The 25,809-nt window shown below is 38.3% G+C and overlaps 11 protein-coding genes across 11 annotated transcripts; 6 read left to right on the forward strand and 5 right to left on the reverse strand.

The window, feature by feature from the left end:
* Positions 1 to 4: 4 nt before the first annotated feature.
* B0P05DRAFT_532962 (T-complex protein 1 subunit gamma) lies at positions 5 to 2,134 on the reverse strand. The gene is made up of 8 exons (XM_051577155.1): positions 2,081 to 2,134; positions 1,975 to 2,036; positions 1,719 to 1,929; positions 1,350 to 1,660; positions 1,022 to 1,304; positions 343 to 980; positions 198 to 293; positions 5 to 137 (listed from the first exon to the last, which is right to left on the reverse strand). Exons 1-8 carry the CDS (start codon positions 2,103 to 2,105, stop codon positions 117 to 119), a joined length of 1,647 nt encoding a protein of 548 aa, XP_051437046.1. The 5' UTR covers positions 2,106 to 2,134; the 3' UTR covers positions 5 to 116.
* Positions 2,135 to 2,328: 194 nt separating this feature from the next.
* B0P05DRAFT_532964 (saccharopine dehydrogenase) lies at positions 2,329 to 3,840 on the reverse strand. Its single transcript, XM_051577156.1, has 4 exons — positions 3,441 to 3,840; positions 3,302 to 3,396; positions 3,106 to 3,247; positions 2,329 to 3,060 (listed from the first exon to the last, which is right to left on the reverse strand). The coding sequence occupies exons 1-4, from the start codon at positions 3,805 to 3,807 to the stop codon at positions 2,357 to 2,359; spliced, it is 1,308 nt and encodes a 435-aa protein (XP_051437047.1). The 5' UTR covers positions 3,808 to 3,840; the 3' UTR covers positions 2,329 to 2,356.
* Positions 3,841 to 5,512: 1,672 nt separating this feature from the next.
* On the forward strand, positions 5,513 to 6,242 carry B0P05DRAFT_585151 (uncharacterized protein; the record flags this gene model as incomplete). The annotated part of the gene is made up of 3 exons (XM_051582414.1): positions 5,513 to 5,534; positions 5,727 to 6,148; positions 6,198 to 6,242. The coding sequence occupies 3 exons, from the start codon at positions 5,513 to 5,515 to the stop codon at positions 6,240 to 6,242; spliced, it is 489 nt and encodes a 162-aa protein (XP_051437048.1).
* Positions 6,243 to 6,403: 161 nt separating this feature from the next.
* Positions 6,404 to 7,208, reverse strand: B0P05DRAFT_506368 (peptidyl-tRNA hydrolase; the record flags this gene model as incomplete). The annotated part of the gene is made up of 4 exons (XM_051575536.1): positions 7,155 to 7,208; positions 6,871 to 7,108; positions 6,754 to 6,828; positions 6,404 to 6,681 (listed from the first exon to the last, which is right to left on the reverse strand). The coding sequence occupies exons 1-4, from the start codon at positions 7,173 to 7,175 to the stop codon at positions 6,404 to 6,406; spliced, it is 612 nt and encodes a 203-aa protein (XP_051437049.1). The 5' UTR covers positions 7,176 to 7,208.
* Positions 7,209 to 10,918: 3,710 nt separating this feature from the next.
* Positions 10,919 to 14,054, forward strand: B0P05DRAFT_532973 (Muskelin N-terminus-domain-containing protein). Its single transcript, XM_051577157.1, has 14 exons — positions 10,919 to 10,996; positions 11,052 to 11,544; positions 11,575 to 11,712; positions 11,782 to 11,840; positions 11,886 to 12,002; positions 12,070 to 12,506; positions 12,555 to 12,741; positions 12,787 to 12,953; positions 12,998 to 13,343; positions 13,385 to 13,548; positions 13,591 to 13,634; positions 13,670 to 13,885; positions 13,930 to 13,973; positions 13,999 to 14,054. Exons 2-14 carry the CDS (start codon positions 11,097 to 11,099, stop codon positions 14,035 to 14,037), a joined length of 2,406 nt encoding a protein of 801 aa, XP_051437050.1. The 5' UTR covers positions 10,919 to 10,996; positions 11,052 to 11,096; the 3' UTR covers positions 14,038 to 14,054.
* A 3-nt stretch (positions 14,055 to 14,057) lies between these two features.
* Positions 14,058 to 14,751, forward strand: B0P05DRAFT_532976 (uncharacterized protein). The gene is made up of 5 exons (XM_051577158.1): positions 14,058 to 14,167; positions 14,197 to 14,325; positions 14,377 to 14,560; positions 14,581 to 14,618; positions 14,663 to 14,751. Exons 1-5 carry the CDS (start codon positions 14,138 to 14,140, stop codon positions 14,708 to 14,710), a joined length of 429 nt encoding a protein of 142 aa, XP_051437051.1. The 5' UTR covers positions 14,058 to 14,137; the 3' UTR covers positions 14,711 to 14,751.
* A 55-nt stretch (positions 14,752 to 14,806) lies between these two features.
* On the forward strand, positions 14,807 to 15,926 carry B0P05DRAFT_532978 (Decaprenyl diphosphate synthase-like protein). The gene is made up of 5 exons (XM_051577159.1): positions 14,807 to 15,301; positions 15,367 to 15,442; positions 15,484 to 15,605; positions 15,655 to 15,763; positions 15,814 to 15,926. The coding sequence occupies exons 1-5, from the start codon at positions 14,827 to 14,829 to the stop codon at positions 15,902 to 15,904; spliced, it is 873 nt and encodes a 290-aa protein (XP_051437052.1). The 5' UTR covers positions 14,807 to 14,826; the 3' UTR covers positions 15,905 to 15,926.
* Positions 15,927 to 16,831, reverse strand: B0P05DRAFT_532986 (uncharacterized protein; the record flags this gene model as incomplete). The annotated part of the gene is made up of 4 exons (XM_051577160.1): positions 16,782 to 16,831; positions 16,587 to 16,716; positions 16,388 to 16,533; positions 15,927 to 16,292 (listed from the first exon to the last, which is right to left on the reverse strand). The coding sequence occupies exons 1-4, from the start codon at positions 16,797 to 16,799 to the stop codon at positions 15,930 to 15,932; spliced, it is 657 nt and encodes a 218-aa protein (XP_051437053.1). The 5' UTR covers positions 16,800 to 16,831.
* A 404-nt stretch (positions 16,832 to 17,235) lies between these two features.
* On the forward strand, positions 17,236 to 18,771 carry B0P05DRAFT_608139 (uncharacterized protein). Its single transcript, XM_051583370.1, has 2 exons — positions 17,236 to 17,563; positions 17,613 to 18,771. Exons 1-2 carry the CDS (start codon positions 17,424 to 17,426, stop codon positions 18,313 to 18,315), a joined length of 843 nt encoding a protein of 280 aa, XP_051437054.1. The 5' UTR covers positions 17,236 to 17,423; the 3' UTR covers positions 18,316 to 18,771.
* On the reverse strand, positions 18,290 to 19,946 carry B0P05DRAFT_532992 (WD40-repeat-containing domain protein). The gene is made up of 5 exons (XM_051577161.1): positions 19,871 to 19,946; positions 19,795 to 19,815; positions 19,123 to 19,568; positions 18,709 to 19,066; positions 18,290 to 18,682 (listed from the first exon to the last, which is right to left on the reverse strand). Exons 2-5 carry the CDS (start codon positions 19,801 to 19,803, stop codon positions 18,527 to 18,529), a joined length of 969 nt encoding a protein of 322 aa, XP_051437055.1. The 5' UTR covers positions 19,804 to 19,815; positions 19,871 to 19,946; the 3' UTR covers positions 18,290 to 18,526.
* A 110-nt stretch (positions 19,947 to 20,056) lies between these two features.
* B0P05DRAFT_532995 (uncharacterized protein) lies at positions 20,057 to 22,468 on the forward strand. The gene is made up of 2 exons (XM_051577162.1): positions 20,057 to 20,510; positions 20,629 to 22,468. Exons 1-2 carry the CDS (start codon positions 20,225 to 20,227, stop codon positions 22,266 to 22,268), a joined length of 1,926 nt encoding a protein of 641 aa, XP_051437056.1. The 5' UTR covers positions 20,057 to 20,224; the 3' UTR covers positions 22,269 to 22,468.
* The last annotated feature ends 3,341 nt before the right edge of the window (positions 22,469 to 25,809 follow it).

The following is a 25,809-nucleotide window of genomic DNA, read 5'->3' on the forward strand; positions in this document are numbered from 1 at the left end:
CATATCTTTTTATCAAGACATTTTATTATATATATGTGTGTGTGTGTATATGTATATATCTATATATATATCCTTTAAAAAAAATGGGATTTATTTTATGCTGTTTTATGCTACTATTACATTTGTTGTTCCATCATCTAAGTCAATACATTAGTCTACCATGATAGTGTGTGATGTTTTCCTTCTTTTTTTTTTACCTCTTGTTGTTCAGCACCACCTTGTTGAGGAGCAGGTCCTCTGTTCTTTGAAAGACCAGAAACAATATCATCAACACGTAATAACAAACATGCAGACTAAACAAAAAAAGTTATTTTCTTCATTCTCTTTATGCTGACTTCTTACCTCGATAGCAGTCTTGATCGTTTGGACCTTAACAGCAGTAGGTTCCCAAACACCGTAATCCTTCATATCAACAACCTTACCAGCTTCACCATCAATACCAAATGAATGTTCACCAGTAGCATGCTTGGCTCTTAATTGTGTGAGCGTCTTGATGGCATTACCACCACAGTTTTGAATCAGAGTACGGGGAATGACTTCCATAGCTTCAGCAACAGACTTGTAAGGCCATTGTTCAACACCTTCAATCAATTTGGCCTTTTCTTCTAATTTGACAGCAACAGCCATTTCAGTGGCACCACCACCAGGGGCTAATTTGGCACTGAAGAAGACATTACGAGCAACACACATAGCGTCTTGAAGGTTACGTTCAACTTCATTGATAATGTCTTTACTAGGACCACGCAAGACAATAGAACAAGCCTTGGGGTCTTGGCATTTTGTCAAGAAAGTAAAGTATTCATCGCCAATCTTATCAATGTTGAAAAGACCACACTTTGTACCTACGTCAGACTCACGGAGATCATCAACACGGTTGACAATAGTGGCACCAACAGCACGGGCAATACGGTTATTATCTGTCTTACGGACACGACGGATAGCTGTGATGTTGGCCTTGACAAAGTAGTGTTGTGCAAGATCTATCAAAATTAAAAGCCTTATCTTCAGGTCAATCACTTACCAGAGACACCCTTTTCAGTAAACACCAAATCAGGCTTCAAAGCAATGATCTTATCACACATGGCTTTGACTTGTTCTTCTTCAATCTGAAGAATACGGTTCCAATCTGTTTCCTTTGAAATTTCAATGTTGGTTTGAGATTCACCCTTCTTGTATTCAAGAGGACAATCCAACAAGATGACACGGGGGTTTTCAATACGACGACGCATTTTGGGGTGAGTAACATCCTTGTTCAAGATGATACCGTCCAAGACTTGAGATTGTTCAATTTCACCACCAGGAATCTATACAACATCAATTCACATTGTCTTTTTTTCATTTGTGCCTACCTTTTCAACACGAGCATAACGCTTAATATCAACTTCAGTCTTGCCAGTACCTTCTTCTTCCATAGCAACACAACGCACAGCGTCCAAAGCAAGCTTGCACATCAACTCACTCCAGTTGCTGGTGAATTTTGTACCAATAGATGATTTGATAAGAGTCAACATTTCTTCTGTGTTATTCACGTCAACAGGGGTAGAGATTTCTTCAACAATCTGTAAAGCATCTTCAAGGGCCTTCTTGAAAGCACTGATAATCACAATAGGGTGAATGTTGTTTTGGACGTGTGGTAAGGCAGCAGCAAGCACTTCACCAGCTATATATCGTCTAAGATGAGCTCTCCTTTTTTCTCTGTTGTATGTTGTCTAACTTACCAAGGATAATAACACTGGTTGTACCATCACCTACTTCTTCATCTTGTGTTCTCGAGAGTTCAATCATACTCTTGGCAGCAGGATGATCAACTTCTATTTCACGAAGGATAGCATTACCATCATTTGTCAACAAGATGCCACCCATAGGATCAAGTAACATCTTGAGCATCGATCGAGGACCAAGACAGGTACGAATGACATCAGCCACTGTCTAAACAACCATCAGTGCCTGTGAGTCATCTCTATTCATTCTTACCTTGGCAGCAGTAATATTCGAGAGTTGAGCCTTACGACCAGACTCGCGTTCCATATTGGTATCTACCCAGATGTTAATACTTTAGGAGAAGTGTTTGTTTACTCACTCATAACAAGGACAGGTGCTTGCATCTTGATGTATTAAAGAAGAGAAAGGAAAAAAAAATTTTGAAAGCGCGTCTAAATGATTTTTTATTGCACGAGTTTTCTGAGTTGTCTATTTAGGGGGGGGATACTTGTATTCACCAGAATCGGACTTGCCGGACAACTGGATTGACCCACATCCTAGTAGATGCATGACATGTCTTTTTGTTACTGACCTATTTTACATATTAAAAGTAACTCTTTATACAAGTGATGCTAAACATAGAGTGTTTATTATTTTAACAAGAAACGTCACAAGTGATACCAACAAACCGAAGACGTTCAATAAGATCCGTATGCCAAAAAGCAGTAGAAGGTGTCAATACACCATGTGGCACACTTTCTGAATGATTCAAGATAGCCATAGCACATTGAACCACAATACGAGGAGTGGCTACATAGCCTAATTCAGGACCACGAACAACTACCTTGATAGTCTTGTTAGGAGGCACTTGTCGCCCAGGTGTCAATGCGTGATCGTATCCCTTAGAGCGAAGAATAACTTCAAATGAACATTGATCCAATTGTTCTTGTGTAGGATGTTCTTTTGAAAACACGCCTGCTGAAAAAAACTCGGGATAATCAAGCAAGATTCGACGGCCCCATGGTGATCCCGCTAAAAATGAAAAGACAGCACCATACATCATGTACAAAAAGACATACCAAAGCGAAGGAATTAACATGTAGGCAGCAAACTGGACTGTAGGTGGGGGTGGTTGTACGGCTGCTGCTGCAGGATGAGCTAATCCACTCACAAAGATCTGTTGAGAAAGACGAACCACAGAAGGATCAGCAAACACAAAGGGAACATGATAACCAAATTCATTGTCATAAGTGACATGCTTATGGAACAAAAGCTTTTGTCCTTGAGGCTCTGGTAGCTTTTTTAAAGAAGAGGCCTTACGGATCTCTTTCAAGAGCTCAGAAGAACCAAATCCATGCACTAGAGGATATCAGTATATAGATACAGGGTCTTGTTTTCTTTTACCTGCAGATTCAAAAGTTGCATAACCGCCACGCATACCTGCAGGACCTGTATGTATCTTTAGAAACATTTCAATCTGTGTTGGCGTCCATCCATGTTGGGTATAGAGTTGCTTGGTATAAAGTACGCCCAAATCAGTGGGTACCTAAGCATTCATATATGAATATATATTGTATAACTCAAAAGAGATCATGTTTACACTATCAAACCCACATGCATGAACAACAGTAATACCCTTTGCTCTTGCTTTGTCTTGGTAGGTACGCTGCATACGTTCAATAAACTCAGGCTCACCTAATACAGTGTGAATGATATATACATTTTTAGTCGATAGCTACCAGTCACATCCACATAATGACATCCATTATCAACACAAGCGCGAACCACATATTCACCCATAAAACGGAAAGGACCTACTGCATTTATCAGCACCTTGGTCTGTGTTGCCATAGCATCCAGTTGCTCTTTTTGAGTCACATTAGCTACTAAAACGGCTGGTTTTGTCACTGTGGCTGCTGAGTAGTGTTGTGCCAACTCTTCAATCACAGACTCGAGTTTCTCGGCACTTCTGCCTGCAATAGCCCACTGAAAACCAGAAGCAAAAAACTCAGGATGATCTATCGAGAGTTCAAAGACATGACGAACAATCTGTTTGCCAGTTAAACCAGTACCACCAAAGATGGTAATGTCGAACTTTCTGTTCATTTTAATAAAAGAAAAAAAGAAAGAGAAAAAAAATGGATAACTCAGTTTTTGACTTTCATCTCTTTTAAAGCATACAGTGGGTTGATTTCATTCAAATACGCATTCCTTTCTAAACATATTCGAATGAATGTTTGTGTATTTCTTTATTAAACTAGCCAGGTTAATGACTAGTTGTCCTTCTAAAAAAAAAAAAGACTTTTTGGGTTCATTGCATTGAAAAAAAGGAGGGCTTTTAATAGACTGACACAGATTTTGCTTTCGTACCTTTTAAATAAATTCTTGAAGACAGGAAAATTGCGTGATTTTCATCCTTGAATAAGTCCCTTGAAGCAAAGACAATGAGCATTATAAACCGTGTAGAATAAAAGTTTAGATTATTTATTAAAAGAAAATAGAAAAAAGAAGAACTAGTATTTGGTGTGGCCACGTTTTGCATCCATCACCGCTTGGCATCGGCTTTTCATGCTTCTGACCAAGCGTGCAGCGTCTTTTTGGCCGAGGTTCTCCCATTCTTGTCGAAGTATCGACTTGAGGATTTCAACATTGTCAACTTCAGACCTTCTGTTGTCTACAAGCTTTTCAAGAGCATTCCAAAAATGCTCGATGGGGTTCAGATCAGGGCTTTAAGCAGGCCAGTACTCAAAGCACCTAATCTGATGAGTGTTCTTCCATCATCGAGTATAGACGTCTGTGTGGCAAATAGCATCATCTTTTACAAGTCAAAATTCTTGTCTTGAGTTGTGGTGAGCTCCATTAACTTAGGATGGAATGTCTGGGACAAGATACTGACATATACATCCTGGTTAACGGAGTCCTCTTTAACAATAGTCAAAGACCTGAAATCCTCAGCCCATCTTACTGTTGAGACGGTGCGATCTTCCTCATATTGCTCACCAACCTTTCAAAGCACTCTTCTGTCTGCATTGCTAGAAAGACGAAACTTTAACTCATTTGTCCAATTGACCTTACTGCTGGCCTAGCGAAGCCTTTTCTTTTCTGCTGCTCAAAGGGACGAGGCTTCTTTGCTGCTATAAACGATTGGAAGCTCATTCGCTGAACAGCTGAGATCACAGTGTCTCTGTGAACATGGATGCTCGTTGTTGCAAGTTCTTCCTTCCATTTGTTGTAAGAAGCGAAAAGGATTCTTGCAAATGATACGACCAAGGTGTCTCTCAGCACTTTCATTAATCTTATAGGGCTTCACGGATGGTTTGTCAGGAAGAGGACCGTCAGTCTGCTCGATTCTTTCGATTGTGCTTCTGACAGTCGGCAAAGGCAATTCCTCCCAAAATACCTCCCCTCATGATTAATACGTCACTTTAACTTAACACTAGACAATGTTATTTTTTTCTTGAACAGATTGAAACTGATTTCTAGATATCATTCTCGATAGAAATCAGACAGTTTTTTTAGATGAATGACGACATTTACCTGTGTTGAATAGCTAATAAACAAAGACGAATCAAAAGTTCTCCTTGTTGTATTTGGAAACGACATGTTTAATAAGGATGTGGTAAATTGCCCTGATGCCAAAAGCCATAGTGTACTTGTCTGTACAACCTGCCATATACTTTGGAGAAGAGACATTTGCAGCAAGAAACATGATTTCTGTCTGGAGTGTCTACGGAATTCCGGATATGTTTAGAAGGAGCAATTCATAGACTTCATGTGTTCCAGTCTTCTTAATTAATACGATTTCTTTAGTATGGATTTAGATTGTTTTATAGGTAAATGTCTAAATGTAAATCTTCAAAATCCATGAAACTGTAGACTGAAACGGCATTTGGGCCATGTTTGGGCTTTCAATTTAATTCATTTCTTCAATTTAACATGACTCTTCCGCTTAATTCTCCGAATTGCAACCAGCCCAGACAAGAAGAACAATAATAACAACACTTCTCTTTCTTGAGCAAAAGTAGTGCCAGGTCAGGCACGTACCAACTTGTCCTTTCGACCAACTGTCTTCACTCCATCTGCATCGTTTACAGACTCACATACCATCAGTGAGTTACTCTTGTCCGACTCTGCTCAACCGACACCTGTTAACTTGGCTCAACTTTTTATAAAAGGCATTGAAAAAAACAGCGTTCTTATTGATATCACCGATATCAAAGATGAAGAACTTCTGTTTGATTTTAACAAGAATATGGACGAGAACAGTGGCTATGAAGATTATTGCGGTCGCGTGCCTATGACCCGCAAATATCTCAACCGTTCGTTTATGGAAACTGTTTGGAGAAAAGACAGTTTGGGTCGCCAAACAATCTTGAATGAAGGAGTGTATTTGGTTGACGGTACCTTTATTAAAGGCTTTCCCAGTTACCCAGCTGATGCGCGCATTGTACGACTTAAATTGGATCGACTCCCTATTATGCCTCTCCGACTTCTAGGGAAAATCCCTTTATACCTACACTCCCCCTTCCCCTTTTTTTTAGGGCATTTTCACTGTGGAAGCTTTTTTGTCTATGCAAAAAGTAATCTATATTATATAATTTGCTAATTCTATTTACGATAGTTCTCCAATTCATCATGCAAGGTAACACGTTGGCATTGCTGGTTTTTTTTTTTTCTTTCTATCAAATACATATAAATCTCTTTAAGCAGCCTGTTGAATGGTATTGTCTTCGATATCTGATGTACTCAATGCAGCTTTCTTTTTCTTGTTCTTGACTTTTGGTAATTTAAATAACTGTCCTTGATGACACAAGAGTTCTAGTCCATTGTTTTGCGTCCACATCGGATAGACCGTTTCTTCCAATGTAGCTATCTCTGCCTGTGTGAATTTACTTAATACGAATTGAGCCACAACATCATTGGAACGATTATCTATGTCAGCGGGTGGGCGACCAATTCCAATACGAACACGGTTAAAGTCTTGTGTCCTGAGATGATCAATGACGGATTTGATGCCATTGTGTCCATTGGCTGATCCACTTGCTTTCAGACTGACTTTACCTAACCCACGCTGCATATCGTCATGAAAGACATAGACGTTTCTTAAGGGAAGTGAAAGATCTTTGACTGTGTAGGATTAGATGAAGGCTATCAGACAGATCCACTTGCCTGCTTGAGCAATACATGATCCACTAATGTTCATCAACTTTCTTGGCTTTAAGAGCGTGAGTTTGTATTCATGAAACTCGTTTTTGGATTGAACTTGTATGTTTGTTTCAGCCATGTCTGATTTCCAACTACGGTTTTGTGACCATGTTAGATTAAGCGACTTGGCAATGGCATCGAGCACCATCATGCCTACATTATGTCGAGTATTTGGTAATGGTACGTTTCCTAAGCCAACCAACTTTGATCAGGTTAAATTTTATGTTTGTATCTTGGGGGTTGCTTACTAAAATACGAGACTGGGCCATGTTCAATAAGAAAAGAGAGAGAGAGAGAGAGAGAGAAAAAAAGCCTCTTTTCACAGACTGAAATCCATTATTATTATTATTGTTAGATAACAAATAAATGTCTTTATGGTCTAGTTAATGATAATAAATAAACATGAAAACAAATTAAAGCAAACATATACAAATTGAATCTCTCTATAGAAAAAAGGTATTGTTTGTAAATGCAAAAAGTAATAAAGAAAAAGGGGGGAAATGCTAAAATAGGATGAAAATGTATCTCTTTAGTTACGACCGTAACCACCACGTCTTTGGCCACCTCCACCATAGCCACCGTTACCACCGTAACCACCAGATCGGCCACCACCACGGCCACCACCACCGCCGCCATTACGGTTGTATCCACCACCATTGTTACGACCATAGCTATTGTATCCGCCGCCACCATTACCATAGTTGTTTCCGCCGCCACCACGGCCACCTCTATTATCACGTTCTTGAAGAGGAGGTAAAGTAGAAGGAGCACTCAATGTGATATTACGAGAAGTCCAAGGACGACCAGCCAAAAGAACACTACCATCTTCTTGTACTTCACATTTAGAACTCTTGATATCAAACACAACACCCATAGAATCTTGTGTCATTCTCCAGCCCTTCAAATCGTCATAACCCAATTCAGGGTATTCACGGTTCAGAATATTACGAACATAGCCAGGATGTTGAATTGTATAGGTCAATTGCATCAACAAAGTAGTTTGACCTTCTTGAGAAGTCAATAAAGAACGACTAGGGACACCTTGATGATAGCCTGTCATGAAGGCCAAGGCAGCAGCAACAGCATTTTCAGCACCGTGCTTTTCAATTAATTGCTTAGCAGAGTCAGCAAAGAAGGGCAAGACATCAGGCTTGACCATATCAATCGACTTGAAAGCATCTTCTGTAGTAGCACTGATGATATCTTCAGGACGAGGGGCAGACAAGTGTTCGAATTTGACACCTGTACGCTTTGAGATGTAAGACAACAGACCTTCTTCAGCAGGCTTATAAAAAGTGACACAGACACCAGAACGACCAGCACGACCTGTACGACCAGAACGATGAACATAAGATTCAGTGTCCTTGGGAGGTTGACAGTTGATGACCAAATCGACTTGAGGAATATCCAAACCACGGGCAAGGACATCAGTACAGACAATACACTTGTATTTACCTTCACGGAAAGCCTTCATAGTAGCTTCACGAGAAGCTTGAGCAATATCACCGTGCAAGACAGCAGCATCTTGCTTGATCTTGTCGTGGGCACCCAATTCGTTGGCATCAGCCTTAGTAGCACAGAAAATGACAGTCAGACCACTACGACCATAGACATTCACAACATCACCAATAATATCAGCACGGGTATGGTATGAAGAGGGCATAGCAATATGACGAATGTTGGTATTAGTTCTGTTCTTGGCATTACCGATCAAATCAATACGTTCATAGTCTTCTTTCAAGAAACGCTTAATTGTCTCCATGACAGATTCGGGCACAGTAGCAGAGAACAACAAGGTTTGATAGTCGCGAGAGCTCTTTTGTTCTTGAATGTTGGATAACAAATTGAACATGTCTTCTTCAAAGCCACGGGCATCCAACATTTCGTCTGCTTCATCCAAAACGATAAACTTGAGGTCATGTAACTTCATGTTGCCGAATTTGATATGATCGAGGATACGACCGGGAGTACCAACAACGACATCAACACCATCTCTAAAGACAGAGGTTTGTTCATTGTAAGGCACACCACCATACACAGGCAATGTCTTGAGACGGTTACCAGAGATTTGTTCAAAATCACCACAGACTTGCTTGGCTAAATCACGAGTAGGACAGAGAACAAGCACACGGGGAGCACGACCACGACGTTCCTTGTATTCCTTATTCAAAGCCAACTTTTCAATGACAGGCAAGGCAAAAGCCAATGTCTTACCAGTACCTGTACGAGCACGGGCAAGCACATCATGACCATCATAAATCTCATCAAAAGTAGCGGCTTGAATTTCAAACAAAGATTTGATACCTCTTGACTCAAGGTTGTTGACTGTACCTTCAGAAATACGGAACTTGGAAAGACGAAGGTGGTCAGGAATATCTTCATCCTGGTTTGTATCTTCTTCAACAACTGTCTTGCGCTTCTTGGAGTCAGGTTCAGGAGTACCTTCTGTAGAGTTTTCAGGCAAATCAGACTTGGTCTCGGCTTTGTCTTCGCTATCTGATTTTTTCTTATCGTCTCTGTCTCTCTTGCGAGAAGATCGTTCCTTCTTTTCCTTCTTTTCCTTCTTATCGCTACGATGTTTGTCTATCGTTCCGTATAAGACGCATACTCTTTATCCCTCGAAACAACTTACCTTCTTTGCTAGAGACAGTACTGGGCATATTCACAGATCTTGGAATTGTAAAAAAAAAAAAAAGAAGAGATCGAGATTTTGTAAGAAAAAAAAAGGTTGAGATATAAAAAAAGGATTGTGACTTGTCTTTACCGGAAGCAGTCCTTAATCCACTTAAGATAGTAACCAATGAAAACCAAAACATAATGCTTAAAAGAATGAAACCGTTTCTCTTTATTTATTGTTATTTTCTATTAAATAATAAATAGAGTGAGAGTGAGAGTAAGAGTGAGAGGAGTAGAAATTGAACAAAGAAATGTATCATCTTTTACGTTTTTTCATTGGCTGCAGATGCCTTTCTGATACCGAGGCTTCTTCTGGATGTTGTAAAGTGTTGTCATGGTGATGTTGAGGAATTGGGCGGTACATGGAATGTGGCGGTGGCTGATGATATTGATGATAGATCTCTTCTTCATGCCTAGTTAATCCAAGTGGGTTTGGTAGCTGTTGCATAAGTGGTAGTGATGCTGAGAGATTATGAATAGAAGGCAGTCGATTATCATTACTATTATTACTATCATGAAGACTAGCTTCATCAACAACAAGAGAACTATCATGGCTACTAGCAACAGAGGTTTTATTATTTAAACAATTGGGATCGTGCATCGGCGGCTGTGATTGATGGAGAATCGTTCGTAACATATCTTCAATTGTCTTGAGTCGGTCTTCAATGGCTTCCAGTGCTGCTTTGGATGGTCCACCTCCATGGTTTTTTCTATCGTCCAGTTGTGCTGCTGTTGGATAGACACAAGCTGTGTTTGATTTCTGACAGCTTCGACATGGCTGTTCGCCGTTGCACTTTGTTTTTTTGCGTCGACATTCACCACAGGCGCTCATGATTTTTGCTCGCTTTTTTCGTGGTTCCATTGGTTTGTTATCGTCAGGCATAATAAATTCAGAAATATATATAGGAGAAGGGAAAGGAAAGGAAAGGGAGATTTATTTTAAAAGAAAAAAAAAAGATAAAGAAAGAAAAATTAAGAAAAAAGAGGAGGAAAAAAAAAGAAAAAGAATGATGCGTTTGGGGGTTGTGGAGGGAGGGGGATGTAGTGCAATCTTTTTATTGGCCAATTCGAGACGCAGCACGGGCTACAAACACAAAAAGATATACTATAGATAAAGAAGCACAGGCTACAAAGTGACGTGATGGTTTACAAAGTGGAAAAAAATGAGCTTATTTCCCTTTTTCAATGTTTATGACGCTTGTATGGTTTGTTTACTAGTGTAACAATGTGTTTAGGAAATGTTTCCGTTTGTTTTTGATCACATGACCTAGCATTTTTCATTGTCTTATATATGCATTTATTCAAGAATGATCTAAAGGGCATCTCTCTCTCTCTCTTTTTTTTTTTCTTTCGGTTCAAACTGATTTAACATGGACTTTCATCCCAATGACAGTGACAGTAGCAGTAGTAGTGAACCTACTTCAAACCTTAGTACACATCAACATGACATTTCCATTATCGGCAACAATACCATAGAAGACAAAGAGCTCTTGTCTGAAGCAGTGTATCATCCTATGAGCTACATACCGGAAAACCAATGCCAACAGAACAAGAGATCACCTCCCTCTTCTTCAAGAGCACTCTCAGACATGCTTGAAACAAGAAAATCCATTCAACATCGCCTGAATAACATTTATTATAGTCACCATCCAGTCTATAAGGACACCATGAATGTAGCTGCACTTACACAGCAGCACATGGATCGTGCCTCGCAAGTCCATACAAACAATACTGCTAATGCACCTATGGATCATCACAAAAATACGTTAATATCTATGATGTCAAAAGCAAGACAAGTCAAGTTAAAATACAGTATTTACGATTGTTCTTCTTATTCGGGATCTTATCACCCACAGAACATCATTGTAAATCAACCTACACAACAAGCCTCTAGATGGTCAAGTGGACTGAATGACCATGAACAGTTTATTACCATCAAATTCGATAAACCCGTCATTGCTCGTAAGTTTTAATATTTCGGAAAAATTACAGGCATTCTAAAGAAAGACGAAAAAAAAGGTTCTGTCATGTTTGGTAAATTTCATAAAGGACATGTTTGTAACTTGAAAGAATTTAAGGTCTATGGTGGCGTGGATCCAAAAGACGATATGATTGAATTGCTACATCATGGTTTGCTTGTTGTGGTTAATTATATCTCATCCTAATACACTATACATATATATATATATATACATATAGGTTTAAGAAATGATACCGAACCAGAAACATTTTCGTTAAAGTATCAATACAAAAACTTGGTATGGGGACTATCAAACCAATGCTTTCAACTCATTTCACTTTAGATTCTCCCCATTAAATACATCAAAATTGTGCCATTGTCTGCTTTTGGTGCTAATTTCAATTACAGTATTTGGTATCTTGAAGTGCGTGGCATCAATGAACCAGCTGTGATCCAAAGAGTGTGTTCAGAATTTGAAACTGCAAGTAAACATAAAACGCGAATGATCCTATTGACTCTTCATATAGTACAAAGAAACAGAAACAGTCCGCTTATGCTTAAAATACTTTCGCCAGAGAAATATGATGGATACGTTCTACTTTATTAAAGACAAGACAGGTGTTGAATTAGAACACCCTCTGTTATCTCAACTACATCAGTATTTAGTGGTGGAGACTGATTTTGAAGCAGCTGAGCGAGTGTTGCAACTAGCACATCATGAATGTGAAATCTATCGAACTTATTCAGACAATGCAACCTATAAACCTATCTGGAGACAACTCAAGCCTCAAGAAAAGCAAGCGCCTGTTCCTATGCCGAGAGGAGGACATCAGATGTGTATTGATGTAGATCATCAAATGATTTATATCTTGGGCGGTTGGGATGGAAAGGAAGATTTGTCTGATTTTTGGTCGTATGATATTCAACAAAATCAGTGGAAACTGCTCAGTGAAGATACGCAAATGTAAGTAAGAAAACACAGTGTGTAGGTGTATTGATCGATCAAAACAAGTCAAGGTGGCCCAGGTCCTCGTTCATGCCATAAAGTCTGTTTTGATTCAACAAGCCAGTCTATTTTTGTTTTAGGTAGATACGTAGAGTCATCGCAGGCAACAAATGCAGCAGAATCCTTGTGCTCCGATTTTTATCGTTATTACGTTGCACTCGATCAATGGATCAAAATCAGCAACCATACAGCTGTAAGTAGTGCCTATCATGCAGAACACTAGCTTATGCTTGTATAGTGTGAAGGTGGCCCTGAACTTATATTTGACCACCAAATGTGTGTGGATCCAAGTGGTGAGACACTCTATGTATTTGGTGGAAGAACAGTCAATGGAGACACGACAGTACAAAACTACAGTGGTCTTTATGCTTACCATATCAAATCAAATCAGTGGAAGCTTGTTAGGTAATCATGAACAAATAAAAAAAAAGGTCTAATATGGGGAATAGAAATGATGATACCAAGCCAACTTCCAATTCACCTTCTACCTCTCCCCATTGTCCACAAAATGCGCCCTTGAAATCTCGTGTAGGCCATTCAATGCTTTTTGATCAGACGAATCGCTCCCTCTATGTGTTTGCTGGCCAACGTGGCAAAGACTATTTATCTGACCTCTATCGTTACGATGTAGACCAAGATATGGTTACAGAAATAGCTCAAGACTATACCAAAGATGCTGGACCCGATGCTGGTTTTAATCAGCGTGCAACAATTGATGCTGCATTAGAAGAACTCTATGTTCTATCAGGCTATAAGCGCAACACAAACTCAGATGTTGTCAAGAATGCATTATGGGTTTATTCTATCAAACAAAATGAGTGGCATAAATATATCAGAATGAAAACAAAAAGACAAGTTTATTAGAGCCATGCCCTCGTTATGCTCATCAAATGGTGTATGATGCCGTGCATCGAGTCCAGTACATATTTGGTGGCAATCCTGGTGATAATTCAAATCCAAGTAAACGATTGAATGATTTCTGGGAACTCAGATTGGTCAAGTATGTATCACTGTTGCCAAGTATGATTACTAATGACATTAGGCCTGATCCTTCTTCTATCTTGAGACGGTGTTTCTATATGATTCGTATGCAGAAACTGAAAGAACTTGTAATCAAATAGCTTGTATGCAAAAGACACAAGAAGCCAATGTCAACCTGGAAACATTAAGTGTTCTAAAATATCTTAGAAATCAAGTAGCACCCGTAGTAGATTATGAAAATGAAAAGGAATCAAAAGAATTTCATCAAATGTGTGCCAACCTTTGTCTGTTGGAAACAATGATGGATGAAGATGAAGAAAAGGATGTCTTTGCTTCAAACATTGTAGAAACTGAAGGTAAATCAGCAGAATGTATTTGACTCTCTAACATGTTTGAAAAGACATCTTGTTTCAGAAAGAACAAGACTGTTTGAAAATTATTAGAGTACATTCCTCAAGAGATGAAAGAGCCTTTAGGGAAATTAACAAATGCTGTAAAACTGATATGAGAATAAAGCAACCACCTTTCTTTTTCCTTTTTTTTTCTTCCTTTCTTCTTCATTATGGATCCAGAAACAAAAACAAGCTTATTTATTACATGCTGCACTTATGGTATTTGTATGGATGCTTGCTGTCCCAGTGGCTATGGGCATGAATATGCTTGCAAGAAAAAGGGCAAAACATGGGGGCCCAAAGTACATATGCTTATCATGACAACAGCAGGATTTGTGCCTTTTACTATTTCAGCATTTATTGCATTTGGTATATCTGGTCAACTTAAACTCAAACCACATTCTGTATCGTATTGAATGAAAATATTAGGCATGAACTTACCTAGTTCCTTGTAGGGCATTGGCACTGCTTTATCTATTGGAGTATGGTCTCAAGTCATGTTGGGTACTGTAAACCATCTCTTGTTTCGTTATCGTCGAAAGCATCATTGTTTGCCTCCTAAACGCCCTTGGAACAATCATGTTCATATTTGGCTTGGCCGACTATTACTGTTTATGGCATTAATTAATATTCCTTTAGGTATGAGGATCAAAAAGCAGCAATGCCACTGTATATTCTTTATGGTATCTGGTTATTAGTCTTGGCTATCGCATTTTATGGCTTGCCTTTCTTTCTGAAAAGAAACAAGACACAGTTGAACCTGATAAAGAAGTAGAAAAATGGCTATAAATGAAACAAAGGCATAGGGTTGTGACTAAATTTAGAATTAGAAATAAAATAAAAAATAAAAAATATTTCATTTTTATTTCTTTCTTTCTTCTTTCAGTTATATATCTCTTTACATTATGACAACCATTATTACAACAAATAATAATGAAGTAGAATACAGTCCTTTGCATCTCTCGACAACCAATGAAAAGATACCAAAATACATTTCAATGACAAATACCATAGAATCAAAGCAAGAAATCAAAACAGAAGCAGGCCTATTCAAGAACAAAATAACTCACTTTCGATGTATTTTTAACAGTGATATTGTACATATTGCACTTTTATATCTATTGTATATTGGCTATATCTCATTTTCAGTCTATCTCTATACTACATTCTATCAATCAAAAGCAGATATTCAAGCACGCATGCAGTTTGATAAACGACAATTGACAAAAATACCAAACCACCTTGCTATCCATATTTCTCGTGAGTTATTGAGCTCAAGAAGTCTTAAGGACTGGGACACAATGATGCTGGACATTTGTATGGCTACATGTTGGGCTTGGGAATTTGGTATTCAAGAGGTATCTGTGTATGATGCATCAGGTAAAGCAATAAGAAGCAGAATACATGACTCATTCATACAAAAAGGAGTTTTAAATCAATGGCAGTTGATCTTTATAAACAGCAATCTACTATGTTACATGAATGGATGACAAACCAAATGGAAAGAATAGACCAGGTAAAGTACACGGTTGTAGACGATAGATGTCATTGACTTTTATAAGCCATCAAATTTCAGTTTTATCAGGTGAAAATGGGAAACCACACATGGGATATGTAGTACAAGAAATGATAAAAAACAACAAACAGGCAATAGACATTGAATTAGTAAACACATATATGCATCGTAAGGGACTAGTGTCTATAAAGAGCCATTTGCTAATGTATGGTGATAGTGAATACTATTTCTGATCCTGATTTGATGATTAGCTATGATGGTCTTCCACATAACTACGTTTCATTGGATGGTTATCCTCCTTGGCATATTCGATTAACTGAAATTATGTAAGTCCCTCTCTTCTGACACGTGCCTTGTATACTAAATCTCTTTTTAGGAATTGTTATAGTGAACACCAGTTGAATTATGATGTATTTATCAAGTGTTTATACAAATACTCCAAAGTGGAACAACGATTTGGTAAATAAATATCATTTATTTGAGATACACTACCTAGTCAAAAGGAATGGCATAATACCTGGCCAGTGCATGACATGCCAGTAAATAACTATCTAAACATTCTTCTGTGTTGATATGCATATGTCTCCTTAACATATTGACATAATATGGATCATATTGAATATCAAAGCATTTATACATCTTCATTTTAAAGTCTATTTGCCATGGTCCATGGCTGTTGAATAGGTGGTCTATTTCTTGAATACTTTGATATAGCGGTGTGTTGATATCAGCAATCTCTTGGCATAGTACATCAAATCCGTCCATTTTATTGCTTGTCATACGTTCAACAGAGACCTTGAGTGCTTCTTCTAACTCAGTCTTGTCCTTGTATACAACAGGTGTTGATATTTCTGTCTCTTGGCGAATGTTATTTAGTCGTTTGTTCATGTCTTTAATGTCTGTTGAAATTCTTGATTTTCTTGTTCTATTGTGTTTAATTGTTTCTTGACTTCTACAGTCTGTGATGCTGTATCTTTATATTGTTGCTCAATATCTTCTTTCCAGGCCTGCATTAAAAGTTCAAACATGGCTTGTTCGTCTTTGACTGTCTCTTTATTCTGTATGAAGACTTGTTTTGTTTTTTCTGTATTCATATCTATCTTTAGACTGTGTGATAGACTGATGAATTGAGATAGGATTTGATCAAACATAGCATGATTTTGTGTTCATGGCTATTGGATTCATTCTGGTTTAGTTTAGACTTGCTTTGATGTGTTGTTTGTTGAGTTTGATTTGTTTCTTGTGCAATATTCTCAGTGGGTGAAAAGTAAATAAGATTCTTTACTTGAATTGAAATGAGTGGATTGTGCTTATCTTGTTTTCTTTTTTTCTTTTTAGCTTTACCTTTGATTTTAACCACATAAAAAGAAATAAGAAAAAGAAGAAAAAAAAAAAGAAGAGAAAGAGGAAAGAAGAAAGCTTTAGTTTATTATCGTTACACTTTATTTTCACAAGGTTCAAGTCACACTCGTTTGATCTGAACAAGATGTACAACATATGTGCATCAATTCACTGATTTAAAAAGTGATTATAAAATAAGGTACAAAAACAAAGATGGCCGGTGATAAGGTGTTAAATTAGACTAAATAGGATTCCTATTGTCATATTCCTTTCTCACACAAACCCTTTTTTTTTTTTTTTTTTGTCCTGGACTAATCATCATTTTCTGTGTCCCTTTAACACTGTGTATTTTATCAAAAACGACGTGTATGTGTCATCGAAAAGTAGCTTGAGTCTCAATTTTATTTTTAACCAGTGATTTTACAATCAAAATGAAAGAAAAAGAGGGGAGCGAAGCAAAATGGAAGACAAAAAAAAGAAAGAAAACACAAGAGTAACAAAGAGTCATACATACTTTACCAAATAACAAATCGATACGGAATTTCAATATCCTGTTTATAAATAGAGAACATCTATAATTTTTCTCACCTTCCCTCTCTCTTTTATTATTATTATTATTATTATTATTATTATTATTTTAGAGTTATGTCTACAGAACTATCGATTTCAAAAGAGAAGCCTTTGTTATATACCAAAGATAGACTACTAAGGCTTTATGGTCTTGATCTGTTTGCTGCATTTTCTTCTGCTGCTATGGTTTCACCTTTTATTGCTATTGTAGACAGGTAAAATAAAAAAAATTAAAAAAAAAAAAATTAATGCAAATGCATGTAGATCGATTATTGAAAATTTAAACGGTAAAAGACAATTAACAGATGGCTTAAAATACGGCTTGCGTTCATTTCTGTCAAATCCTTTTCAATTTACTGTATCACCACAATTCCGTATTGTACTCGGTCTCTATTTCTCAACTTATACAACGGCTAATCTTGTCGAAACAACCTGTGAAAACTATTCAGTAGATCCTGTCAAGACATCTTTATATAAATTTATCACAACCAGCATAACCAATATTGGTTTATGTGTCTATAAGGATAAAGTGTTTGCTCGTATGTTTGGTGTGACTGCCTCAAGAGCATTGCCTAAGCTATCTTACTTTTTATTTGCTGCCAGAGATTCATTGACGATTGCTGCTAGTTTTACAGCACCTCCTTATATTGCTAGTTGGCTTCAACAGACTGCCTCTTTCAGCCAGAAATCATCTCAGGTAGCAGCTCAACTTGCTTGCCCTGCTATTGTTCAATTAGCAAGCACACCTGTTCATCTGTATGCATTGGACATCTATAATCGCCCTGGTGCCACCATAGCCAATCGTACATTTCTTATCCGTAAAGAATATCTCAAGAGTACATTAGCCCGTATTGGTCGTATTGGTCCTGCATTTGTATTGGTGGTGTTGGCAATACGTTTATTAGAAGTTACAGATCACGTATATAAATTATTTAATAGAATCTTTTTCGCACTTCTTCATTTGTGAGGTACTTGTGAGTCACAAATGTCACTAGTCCATGCTTCCATAAGATAGCCATGACTGAGCCTTGTTTATGGTTCTTGCAAAATGAGATACCAAGTGGTTGACTATCTATAGCAGTAACAGACATTGCAGTGTTGTCCATACATACGCTTGATCCATGAACATAGCCACTAGAATAAACGAATAAATGAGACGAATACGATCTCATTCTGACTTACATAGGGAAAAGAATAGGCTCTGTATTCAAATTAAGAGGTGAGTCTTGTTTAAGTGAATACAAGGCAATCAATGGTGTATTTTCAAAAGCAATAGCCAATCTGGAGCCATCCAGACTAATATCGCGAATCACACCACCAGCTTGATCTGCTCTCTAGATTCAGTCGTGACAGTAGTGACTGGCAAAGAAGCCAATGGATGATCCACAACACTATGGATCTGCTTACCACTCATGAATAACACATGAAGATCAGATTTGCCATACATTGAAAAAACCAAGGAACGATTATCGGGTGCCCAACAAGCAGCTTGAACCCACAAACCAGGAGGATTACTGATCACCTTTGATTCCCAGTGTTTTGTGTCCCACATACGGGATGTACCAATCGAACCGCCTTCAAATAACCATTCACCATTAGGACTCCATCGCAACATAATACAACCATGACCATATCTCTTTAATACGTGTGTTCTCTTGAGCAACATATCATAAATCACAAGTGCATTCGAGACAGCGGAACCAACAGCCAAGAGATGACTACCGGTGTAGGATCCCATGCTAGTGAACTTACATGATCATGACCTTGATAGGACAAATAGACCATAGAAGCTGAGGGATGGAATTGAGGTTCTTGATCTGTGGCTACTCTTGGTATTGTCCAGACACATACACCTTGCTTACATCCAACAGCCAAGGTGCCTGCTGATCTATGCTTCCATTCTAATGCTGTTACGTCTTTCATTTGAATGTCTCTTAATACTTGACATGTCCAGACAGTATCATGCTTTTCATAAATGTAGACATCGTCATGTTTATCAACTATAGCAAGTATGTCCTGGTGTGGGTGCCAAGCCATGTATACGACTGTATCTTTGTTTGAATTGAATTTAGGGTGTTCTAGGATAGCATCGGATGGCTTTAAATAAGTCGAATAGATATAGTCATAAATGCGTTTGCCTTGTTTATAAAGAGGTGTAGCTGCAATCATAGGAAATCTAGCACAGTTAAGCAAGAAGGTTTGTGGTGGTTTACTTACTTTCTTGCCATTGTTGACTAAGTGTGGATTTGATATCGTTATAATACGTATCCACCATAGAAGAAGAGGACTTGGCTGCTGTATAAACATAATCAGGTTTCAAGTCTTCTACTTGTTTGTAGCGAATAGAAGGGTATAAGTTATCTATCAAAGCGATGAGTTGACTCTCTAAAAGAAAAAAAAGTAGGTGTTATCTACATTATTAGCTGCCACTTCGTTATAGCTGGACTCGATTCATTTTCTACATGGACTAAAGCCAATGAATGAATAAATAAAGAAAGACGCGTTCATTCAACTATATTTACTTAGATTGCCGTTAATTTCAGCTATTGTTCCAAGTTTAGTGTCTACTGTTGTATTCAAAAGGTTCATATAATAAAAAGAGAAAAAGAGAGAGAAAAAAAAAGAAATGAAAAATACGCGTTTTTAAAGCCATCTAAGCCTCCAAATCAATAGGGTCTGTTTGATTATGCATCTTTTCTTTTTGTATGTGCGTATTTAAGCAGACATTATACAACACTCTATGATGGCTGTTTCTATAAAAATAACATGAAAAAAAAAGGGTATTATTCTATTTCAAAACAATAGAGGCATCATCGAGAAATAAATTCTCTCTCTCTCTCTTTTTTTTTATTTCTTTCTTTTCTTTGTTAATCAAAATGTCTATTGAACCAGAAATACCTTATACCTTTAACGACGATGAAGCTTCTGATAATGATGATGACTGGAGAGATACCACTGTTCGTATACCTTCACAATCACAATCGCGACAACAAACACCCACTATCGACATGAGCCTTCAACATGCTCGAGCAGACACACCCGTCTCAAGTGGTTCAGTTCGTAGTTTTACAGACACGACTGTCGTACCAGAAACTGTCCATCGAAACGCTGATGATTACTGGGTCTTGCCTGCCCATTTTAACCCAATGGATATCCTGGGTGGTTTCAACAAGGCACGCGCCAAAGAAATCCAACGCGCTTCCAACTCGTACATTGAATACAACTCAGACTACAATCAAATCGATATCTGGGGGACGAAATCGCTATCAAAAGACAAAAGAATACCTCGACACGATTGCTGCTCGTGCTAACGAAAACGACACACGCTCCCTTCGCAAAACGAAGAAATGGAGTAAGCCTGAGCGCGAATTGACAGAGAGAGAGAAAAGACGTGCTGAACGAAAGCAAGCCAAGATGGACGAAGAGAAAAGATACCAAGGATTACCTGCTGTACCTCAAAACTTCCATGCTGTGTTTCCTTTGCCTGATAAACGCTTGCCTTTAGTGCGCTTTATGGGTGATCGAGGTGAAGAATACTTCAATTCGATTCGGGCTGAATGCAAAGCGTTCCTTTGGTACGAAGAAGTAGGCAATTTGATCCGAATCAATGCAGATACAGAGGAATCTGTCAGGGAAGCAGGCAAGCGTGTTCGTAACTGGTATTTGCGTTGTTGTCGTAAGCCTATTGGAAGTACATTGCGATTATTGCAACAACCTTCCAAGCAATGGCTCTTGAGATACCGTCGATTACCGAGTACATTTGTCACTTACACTTATGCAGACCCTGAACGAGAGAAAATGATGTTAGAAAAGCACCGATTATTGGAAACAGTGGCTCATGGTACACCAATGTCTCTCATCAGTCTGAGTGATGAACGACCTCAGGAATTGTCTGAACAAGGACGAAAATTAAATGCACGCAATGAAACCTTTATTGAACAGAGTTTGGCAGATGGTATCGAAAGTTTACGTTTAAATGACTGGATGGTCCGTATGAAGATTCGATATGGTAGTATCTGTTTGATGAATTACCCCAAGAAGGATGATAAATACCTATCAATTGAAAAAGTCAGCGACAAGATATTCCGTAAGCCCATGTTCAAGTCTGCTTTAGCACCCTGTATGAGCAAAACAAGGGATCATCTTCAACACTTGTTTGACTATCTTTCCAACGGTACGGATGCTGTTGAATACTCTGAGAACCCACGCACTTCGTTTGTGGTTCATGCAAAGCAGTACCCAGCAGCAGCTCCACCCCGTGTGTCTGGTCAGCGTGAAGCTTCGCGTGGTGATATGTGGGATACTGTCATGCAAGTCTCTTTTACTGAAACAGGCTCTCGACTTCTTTGGAACACTATGACAGACTGTACAGATTTAGTCGATATCAACTGTACCAACATTGAAGGACGTTACTCTTGGGATCTCAAGCTACAACATGCCCGTCAATTACCCAACAATGACTTCGATACACCTCATTCTAAATTCTGGCAAGCCCTGCGCATTTCACCTGATAAACGATTGATCATGGCTACTTTTAGTGATTATGTCCCTCATTTGGTGACTCAAAAGACAAAATGGCTCTACAACTGGAAAGGATATGTGGTTGAAGTCTGTAAAGATGAGATATGGGACATGACTCGTATCAAAAGAAAAGATCATGAACTTCCTGTAGATCTTACTGCTTTTGAACCACACCGTTCTTTGTATAAAGTCTCGCTCTACAAAGAAGCTTGGGTTGATCGATTTGCTGAAAACTTGACTTTAAAGATTGGAGAGGCTCCTAGTTGGACATTACGTGATTTCCTTGGCTCCGAAGAAGAAAATGTTCGTGCGATCATGAAGGCTGCAAAGGAATTTGGTGAAATTCTGCATGATAAAGTGCCTCTTTACTGGGATAGCACTAGCAACTCGTTGGTTTAAATAAAAAATTCACTGTTCAAATACCTAAATCTTAAACTTGTTAAAAAACATTGTTTCTATTGTTATTGTTGTGATGTTGTAAGAGAAAAGATAAAAAACAAAGAAGTCGATTAGAACTTGTATAGGTTTATTCTTGTGATGTTTTGATAATAGAGAGTTATATGATAAGTTAATGTATAGACAAAGGTAGATACTTTGAGACTGTTTTATACAATTTATTGTTATCATTTTGAAGAGATGTCGGAGTAAGTAGTAGTAGAGTTCATGCAAATGACTGAGTCTCTATTATCATAGACTACTTTAAATTAATTAAATAATGTAAATTATGGATTTCAGTCATAAGTCTTAGTCTGTTAAAAGATACATTGTCTTATTCAGTACAAGAGGTTCTTTTATGTCTATTTCTGATGTAAATTGATTATGATATGTTTACTATGTAATTGAAGACTTATTTAATGTCAGATCATCACAGGTACAGACAGATAACGGGTAAAAAGGAAGTAAAGATAATAAAGGCCTTGATTTACTTGCATAAGAAAGAGTATGAGAAAATTATGGGAATTAACACTGTTGAGAAAATACATGACCTGTATGAAATGAGAGATGGCTTATGTTTTGCTTGCTAGTATTCTTGTTGGCCCTTGGATCCACATGTTCACCACGAACGCACCAGAATCATCACCAACATCTATTACAACACCCAGAACAAGAACAACCATTACTCAGAGGTGCTTCACCACTTTACTACGTACACACATAGTATAGAAGCGACTCGGACACAAACAGACTCGGATCGAATGGCTGCTTACGTCACTACATCATAAGTTTTTTAAGTTAATAGAATAATTATTTAAATTCTCAATAATGTCACAGAAAATAGCGATTCCAGTAAGAAACAGCCAATTGAAGTTGAATATAACCTTCCAACAAACTATAATCCGAACAAACGAAGTTTAAACCACAAGTACTGAACAAAAGAAGAAAGAAAGTCCGCCTCAACTTGATTCGCATTAGTAAAGCCAAGCACACTTTAGATTCGTCAAGACAGAAACATCAATCAGCTTTAAGTATTTAATTACTTCCTTCTCCATATGTTATAGTTTATATATTTTAGTACAATTAGAAAACATATAAATACTGTGTTATTGATACTTGTAAGTTCTTCATCTTATACTTACTGTATCAATACACAGGTAACATTACATTTATTATAAATAAAGATCTTATACTTACTGTATCAATACACAGTTCCTTTCTGTGACGTCACGTTATTTCCAGAATATTTCCCAGTGAATCTATTGGCTAAGAAACGTTCTATTGTCTCGTGACTTGACTATAAGAATACAAACCTAAGTAAAATATCAAATCGACAATTGGTAGCATCAGACGTTCCGTTCCTGACTGTTGTATCTCCCTGTGTGCCTCCGTGCTGTATATCTGTGCCTAAGTGCTGTATGTATCTTTATTTGCCTACGTGCTGTAATTACTCTATTATCTTAATTGATTAGTACTGGTGTATTATTGAAAAAAAAAATGTCCAAAGAAAACTCTACCTCTGATTTGTCTGACAATACTGCTATTGTCTCCCTTATTCAAGAATTTACCAAGGCCTTGAATAACAATGGTGGTAGAAGTGTACCTCGTACAATTGAACCCCCAACCTACGACGGTACTCGCGATGCAATGATTATTGACTCATGGGTTCGTACCTTGGAACGTTACGCTGATTTCCAAGGCTGGGATTCCAGACAAACTAAGTGCTATGCTGTCACATTGTTGCGCGGAAGGGCCGACACCTGGTACCGTACTCTGGAATCTGATACTGAAGAAGAACCACAAGACTGGTTGACACTTAAAAGGGAATTGGTGGATTTTTTCCGACCCGATGACTCTATCCGACTTGCCAGAGATAAATTGGCAGCCTACCGACAAATGGGTTCCCTAAACGACTATATTAATGGTTTTATGGACATCATTGCTGCTATCCCAGGAATTACCGAAGATGAATCATGCGACAAGTTTATGCGCGGGCTCTCTAACCGGGATACCCGTTCTCAAGTTCGTCAAGCCCAAAGTACTAACTTGAGAGAAGCCATTCGTGTCGCAATTGCACACGACAGCGCTATACATGAAAATCCCACTTTTTATCGTCGAAATGTTGGATTTTTCAATGCCAACCGTTCTATTCCACCAAGGAGACCCTATGCCGGCGAGCCAATGGATTTAAGCGTGATGACCTCCTCTCCTCGACAAAACACCCGTTGTCATTACTGTGGCAAAATTGGTCACATTCGCCGTTTTTGCAAAATGCGTAGTGAAGATATCCGTCGAATGGAGCAAGACCGCTATCGCAAACTAAACAAGAATAATGGTGCTAGTTCGTCAAAGGATTTTCATTAAACCTAGTTGAGGAACAGGAAGCTCAGCTAGGTGAAGATTCAGAAAATCTTCCTGCAAGCGATGACTATAGTAACACAACTTGTTGTAAATGTTTTACTCAAAAGTCAAATAAAGTTGAAGATTACACACCTTATTCTGATACTGATGACAACGACGATAATAATGATTCTATTGTAATCACTAAAGACCAAGACCCCGAGGAATTTACAAAAACTGAACACGGCGTTGTTACTGAATTAGTGCCTATCATTCATCCAAGTAAAGGGCTAAAAGAAGAGTTTCAGTATTTGTCTGAACTAAACGTAGTCGCTACAAAACTACCTCTATACCATGGCAAAGTTGATGGTACTAGTCTAGACATATTGATCGATAGTGGCGCAAGCGAAAACTATGTGTCGCCCAGTGTAGCAAAGCATGCTGTCTCTTCTACTCCTGTTTATGATCGACGAGTGGAAACTGCTGGTGGCGAAACAACCGAGATTAATCAAAAGGTCGAAGTATTTTTAGACTTACAAGGTTTCAAGACCAAGGTGACAGCCTACGTGTTCCCCACTAAGTTTGATGTAATTCTAGGTCGAACTTGGTTGAAGGATGTCGATCCGCGCCCTGACTGGTCCAACGATACTTGGTATATACAGAGTAAAGACAAGAAACAGCAAGTTGAACTAGTTCCTCGAAATGACTACCGTCAAGGACGTCCTACAATCCCTCAACTGAACTACTTGATATCAAAAAAACAGGCGGAAAAGAGTATTCGTAGAGGAGCTGAGAGTTACTTGTTGTACGTAAATTCTGCTGAAGTAAACGAAAGAAATCCTATGGTTGTAAAAGAAGAATACTGGGATAAAATAGTGAAAGAATTCTCTTCAGTTTTCAAGGATGAATTACCTGGGCTACCTCCGGAGCGTGACGTAACTCATGTCATCAACACGGGAGAAGCCAAGCCTATCAGTCGCCCTCCATTCAAAATGAGTCCTGCCGAACTAGATGAACTGCAAAAGCAGATCAAAGAACTGCTACAATTAGGCCTGATTCGTCCAAGCGCTTCGCCTTGGGGAGCACCTGTTCTATTTGTGAAAAGAAAACTGGAGAAATGCGAATGTGCATTGATTATCGTGCTTTGAATAGTGTAACCACTCGG

The sequence above is a fragment of the Gilbertella persicaria genome, assembly GCF_025201335.1.
Source record: "Gilbertella persicaria strain CBS 190.32 chromosome Unknown B0P05scaffold_10, whole genome shotgun sequence".
NCBI classification, from domain to species: Eukaryota; Fungi; Mucoromycota; class Mucoromycetes; order Mucorales; family Choanephoraceae; genus Gilbertella; species Gilbertella persicaria.

Excerpts from the sequence above, each read along its gene's own strand:
- B0P05DRAFT_532962 (XM_051577155.1), bottom strand. The coding sequence starts at position 2,105 with ATGCAAGCACCTGTCCTTGTTATGA. Across the intron at positions 1,930-1,974 it reads CGAATATTACTGCTGCCAAG|ACAGTGGCTGATGTCATTCG; the intron begins GTAAGAATGAAT and ends ATGGTTGTTTAG. Across the intron at positions 1,661-1,718 it reads AACCAGTGTTATTATCCTTG|CTGGTGAAGTGCTTGCTGCT; the intron begins GTAAGTTAGACA and ends GACGATATATAG.
- B0P05DRAFT_532964 (XM_051577156.1), bottom strand. The coding sequence starts at position 3,807 with ATGAACAGAAAGTTCGACATTACCATCTTTGGTGGTACTGGTTTAACT. Across the intron at positions 3,248-3,301 it reads ATGCATGTGGGTTTGATAGT|GTACCCACTGATTTGGGCGT; the intron begins GTAAACATGATC and ends ATGAATGCTTAG. Across the intron at positions 3,061-3,105 it reads TGCAACTTTTGAATCTGCAG|TGCATGGATTTGGTTCTTCT; the intron begins GTAAAAGAAAAC and ends GATATCCTCTAG.
- B0P05DRAFT_532973 (XM_051577157.1), top strand. The coding sequence starts at position 11,097 with ATGAGCTACATACCGGAAAACCAATGCCAACAGAACAAGAGATCACCT. Across the intron at positions 12,507-12,554 it reads CTCAGTGAAGATACGCAAAT|TCAAGGTGGCCCAGGTCCTC; the intron begins GTAAGTAAGAAA and ends GATCAAAACAAG. Across the intron at positions 13,344-13,384 it reads TTGTCAAGAATGCATTATGG|AATGAAAACAAAAAGACAAG; the intron begins GTTTATTCTATC and ends TAAATATATCAG.
- B0P05DRAFT_532976 (XM_051577158.1), top strand. The coding sequence starts at position 14,138 with ATGGTATTTGTATGGATGCTTGCTGTCCCA. Across the intron at positions 14,168-14,196 it reads TATGGATGCTTGCTGTCCCA|AAAAAGGGCAAAACATGGGG; the intron begins GTGGCTATGGGC and ends TATGCTTGCAAG. Across the intron at positions 14,326-14,376 it reads TTAAACTCAAACCACATTCT|GGCATTGGCACTGCTTTATC; the intron begins GTATCGTATTGA and ends AGTTCCTTGTAG.
- B0P05DRAFT_532978 (XM_051577159.1), top strand. The coding sequence starts at position 14,827 with ATGACAACCATTATTACAACAAATAATAATGAAGTAGAATACAGTCCT. Across the intron at positions 15,443-15,483 it reads GAAAGAATAGACCAGGTAAA|CCATCAAATTTCAGTTTTAT; the intron begins GTACACGGTTGT and ends GACTTTTATAAG. Across the intron at positions 15,764-15,813 it reads ATTCGATTAACTGAAATTAT|GAATTGTTATAGTGAACACC; the intron begins GTAAGTCCCTCT and ends ATCTCTTTTTAG.
- B0P05DRAFT_608139 (XM_051583370.1), top strand. The coding sequence starts at position 17,424 with ATGTCTACAGAACTATCGATTTCAAAAGAGAAGCCTTTGTTATATACC. Across the intron at positions 17,564-17,612 it reads TTTATTGCTATTGTAGACAG|ATCGATTATTGAAAATTTAA; the intron begins GTAAAATAAAAA and ends AAATGCATGTAG.
- B0P05DRAFT_532992 (XM_051577161.1), bottom strand. Across the intron at positions 19,067-19,122 it reads TCAGCTTCTATGGTCTATTT|TCATCTCTTGGCTGTTGGTT; the intron begins GTCCTATCAAGG and ends CTACACCGGTAG. Across the intron at positions 18,683-18,708 it reads ATCCATTGGCTTCTTTGCCA|AGAGCAGATCAAGCTGGTGG; the intron begins GTCACTACTGTC and ends GACTGAATCTAG.
- B0P05DRAFT_532995 (XM_051577162.1), top strand. The coding sequence starts at position 20,225 with ATGTCTATTGAACCAGAAATACCTTATACCTTTAACGACGATGAAGCT. Across the intron at positions 20,511-20,628 it reads CCCAATGGATATCCTGGGTG|AATACCTCGACACGATTGCT; the intron begins GTTTCAACAAGG and ends AAAAGACAAAAG.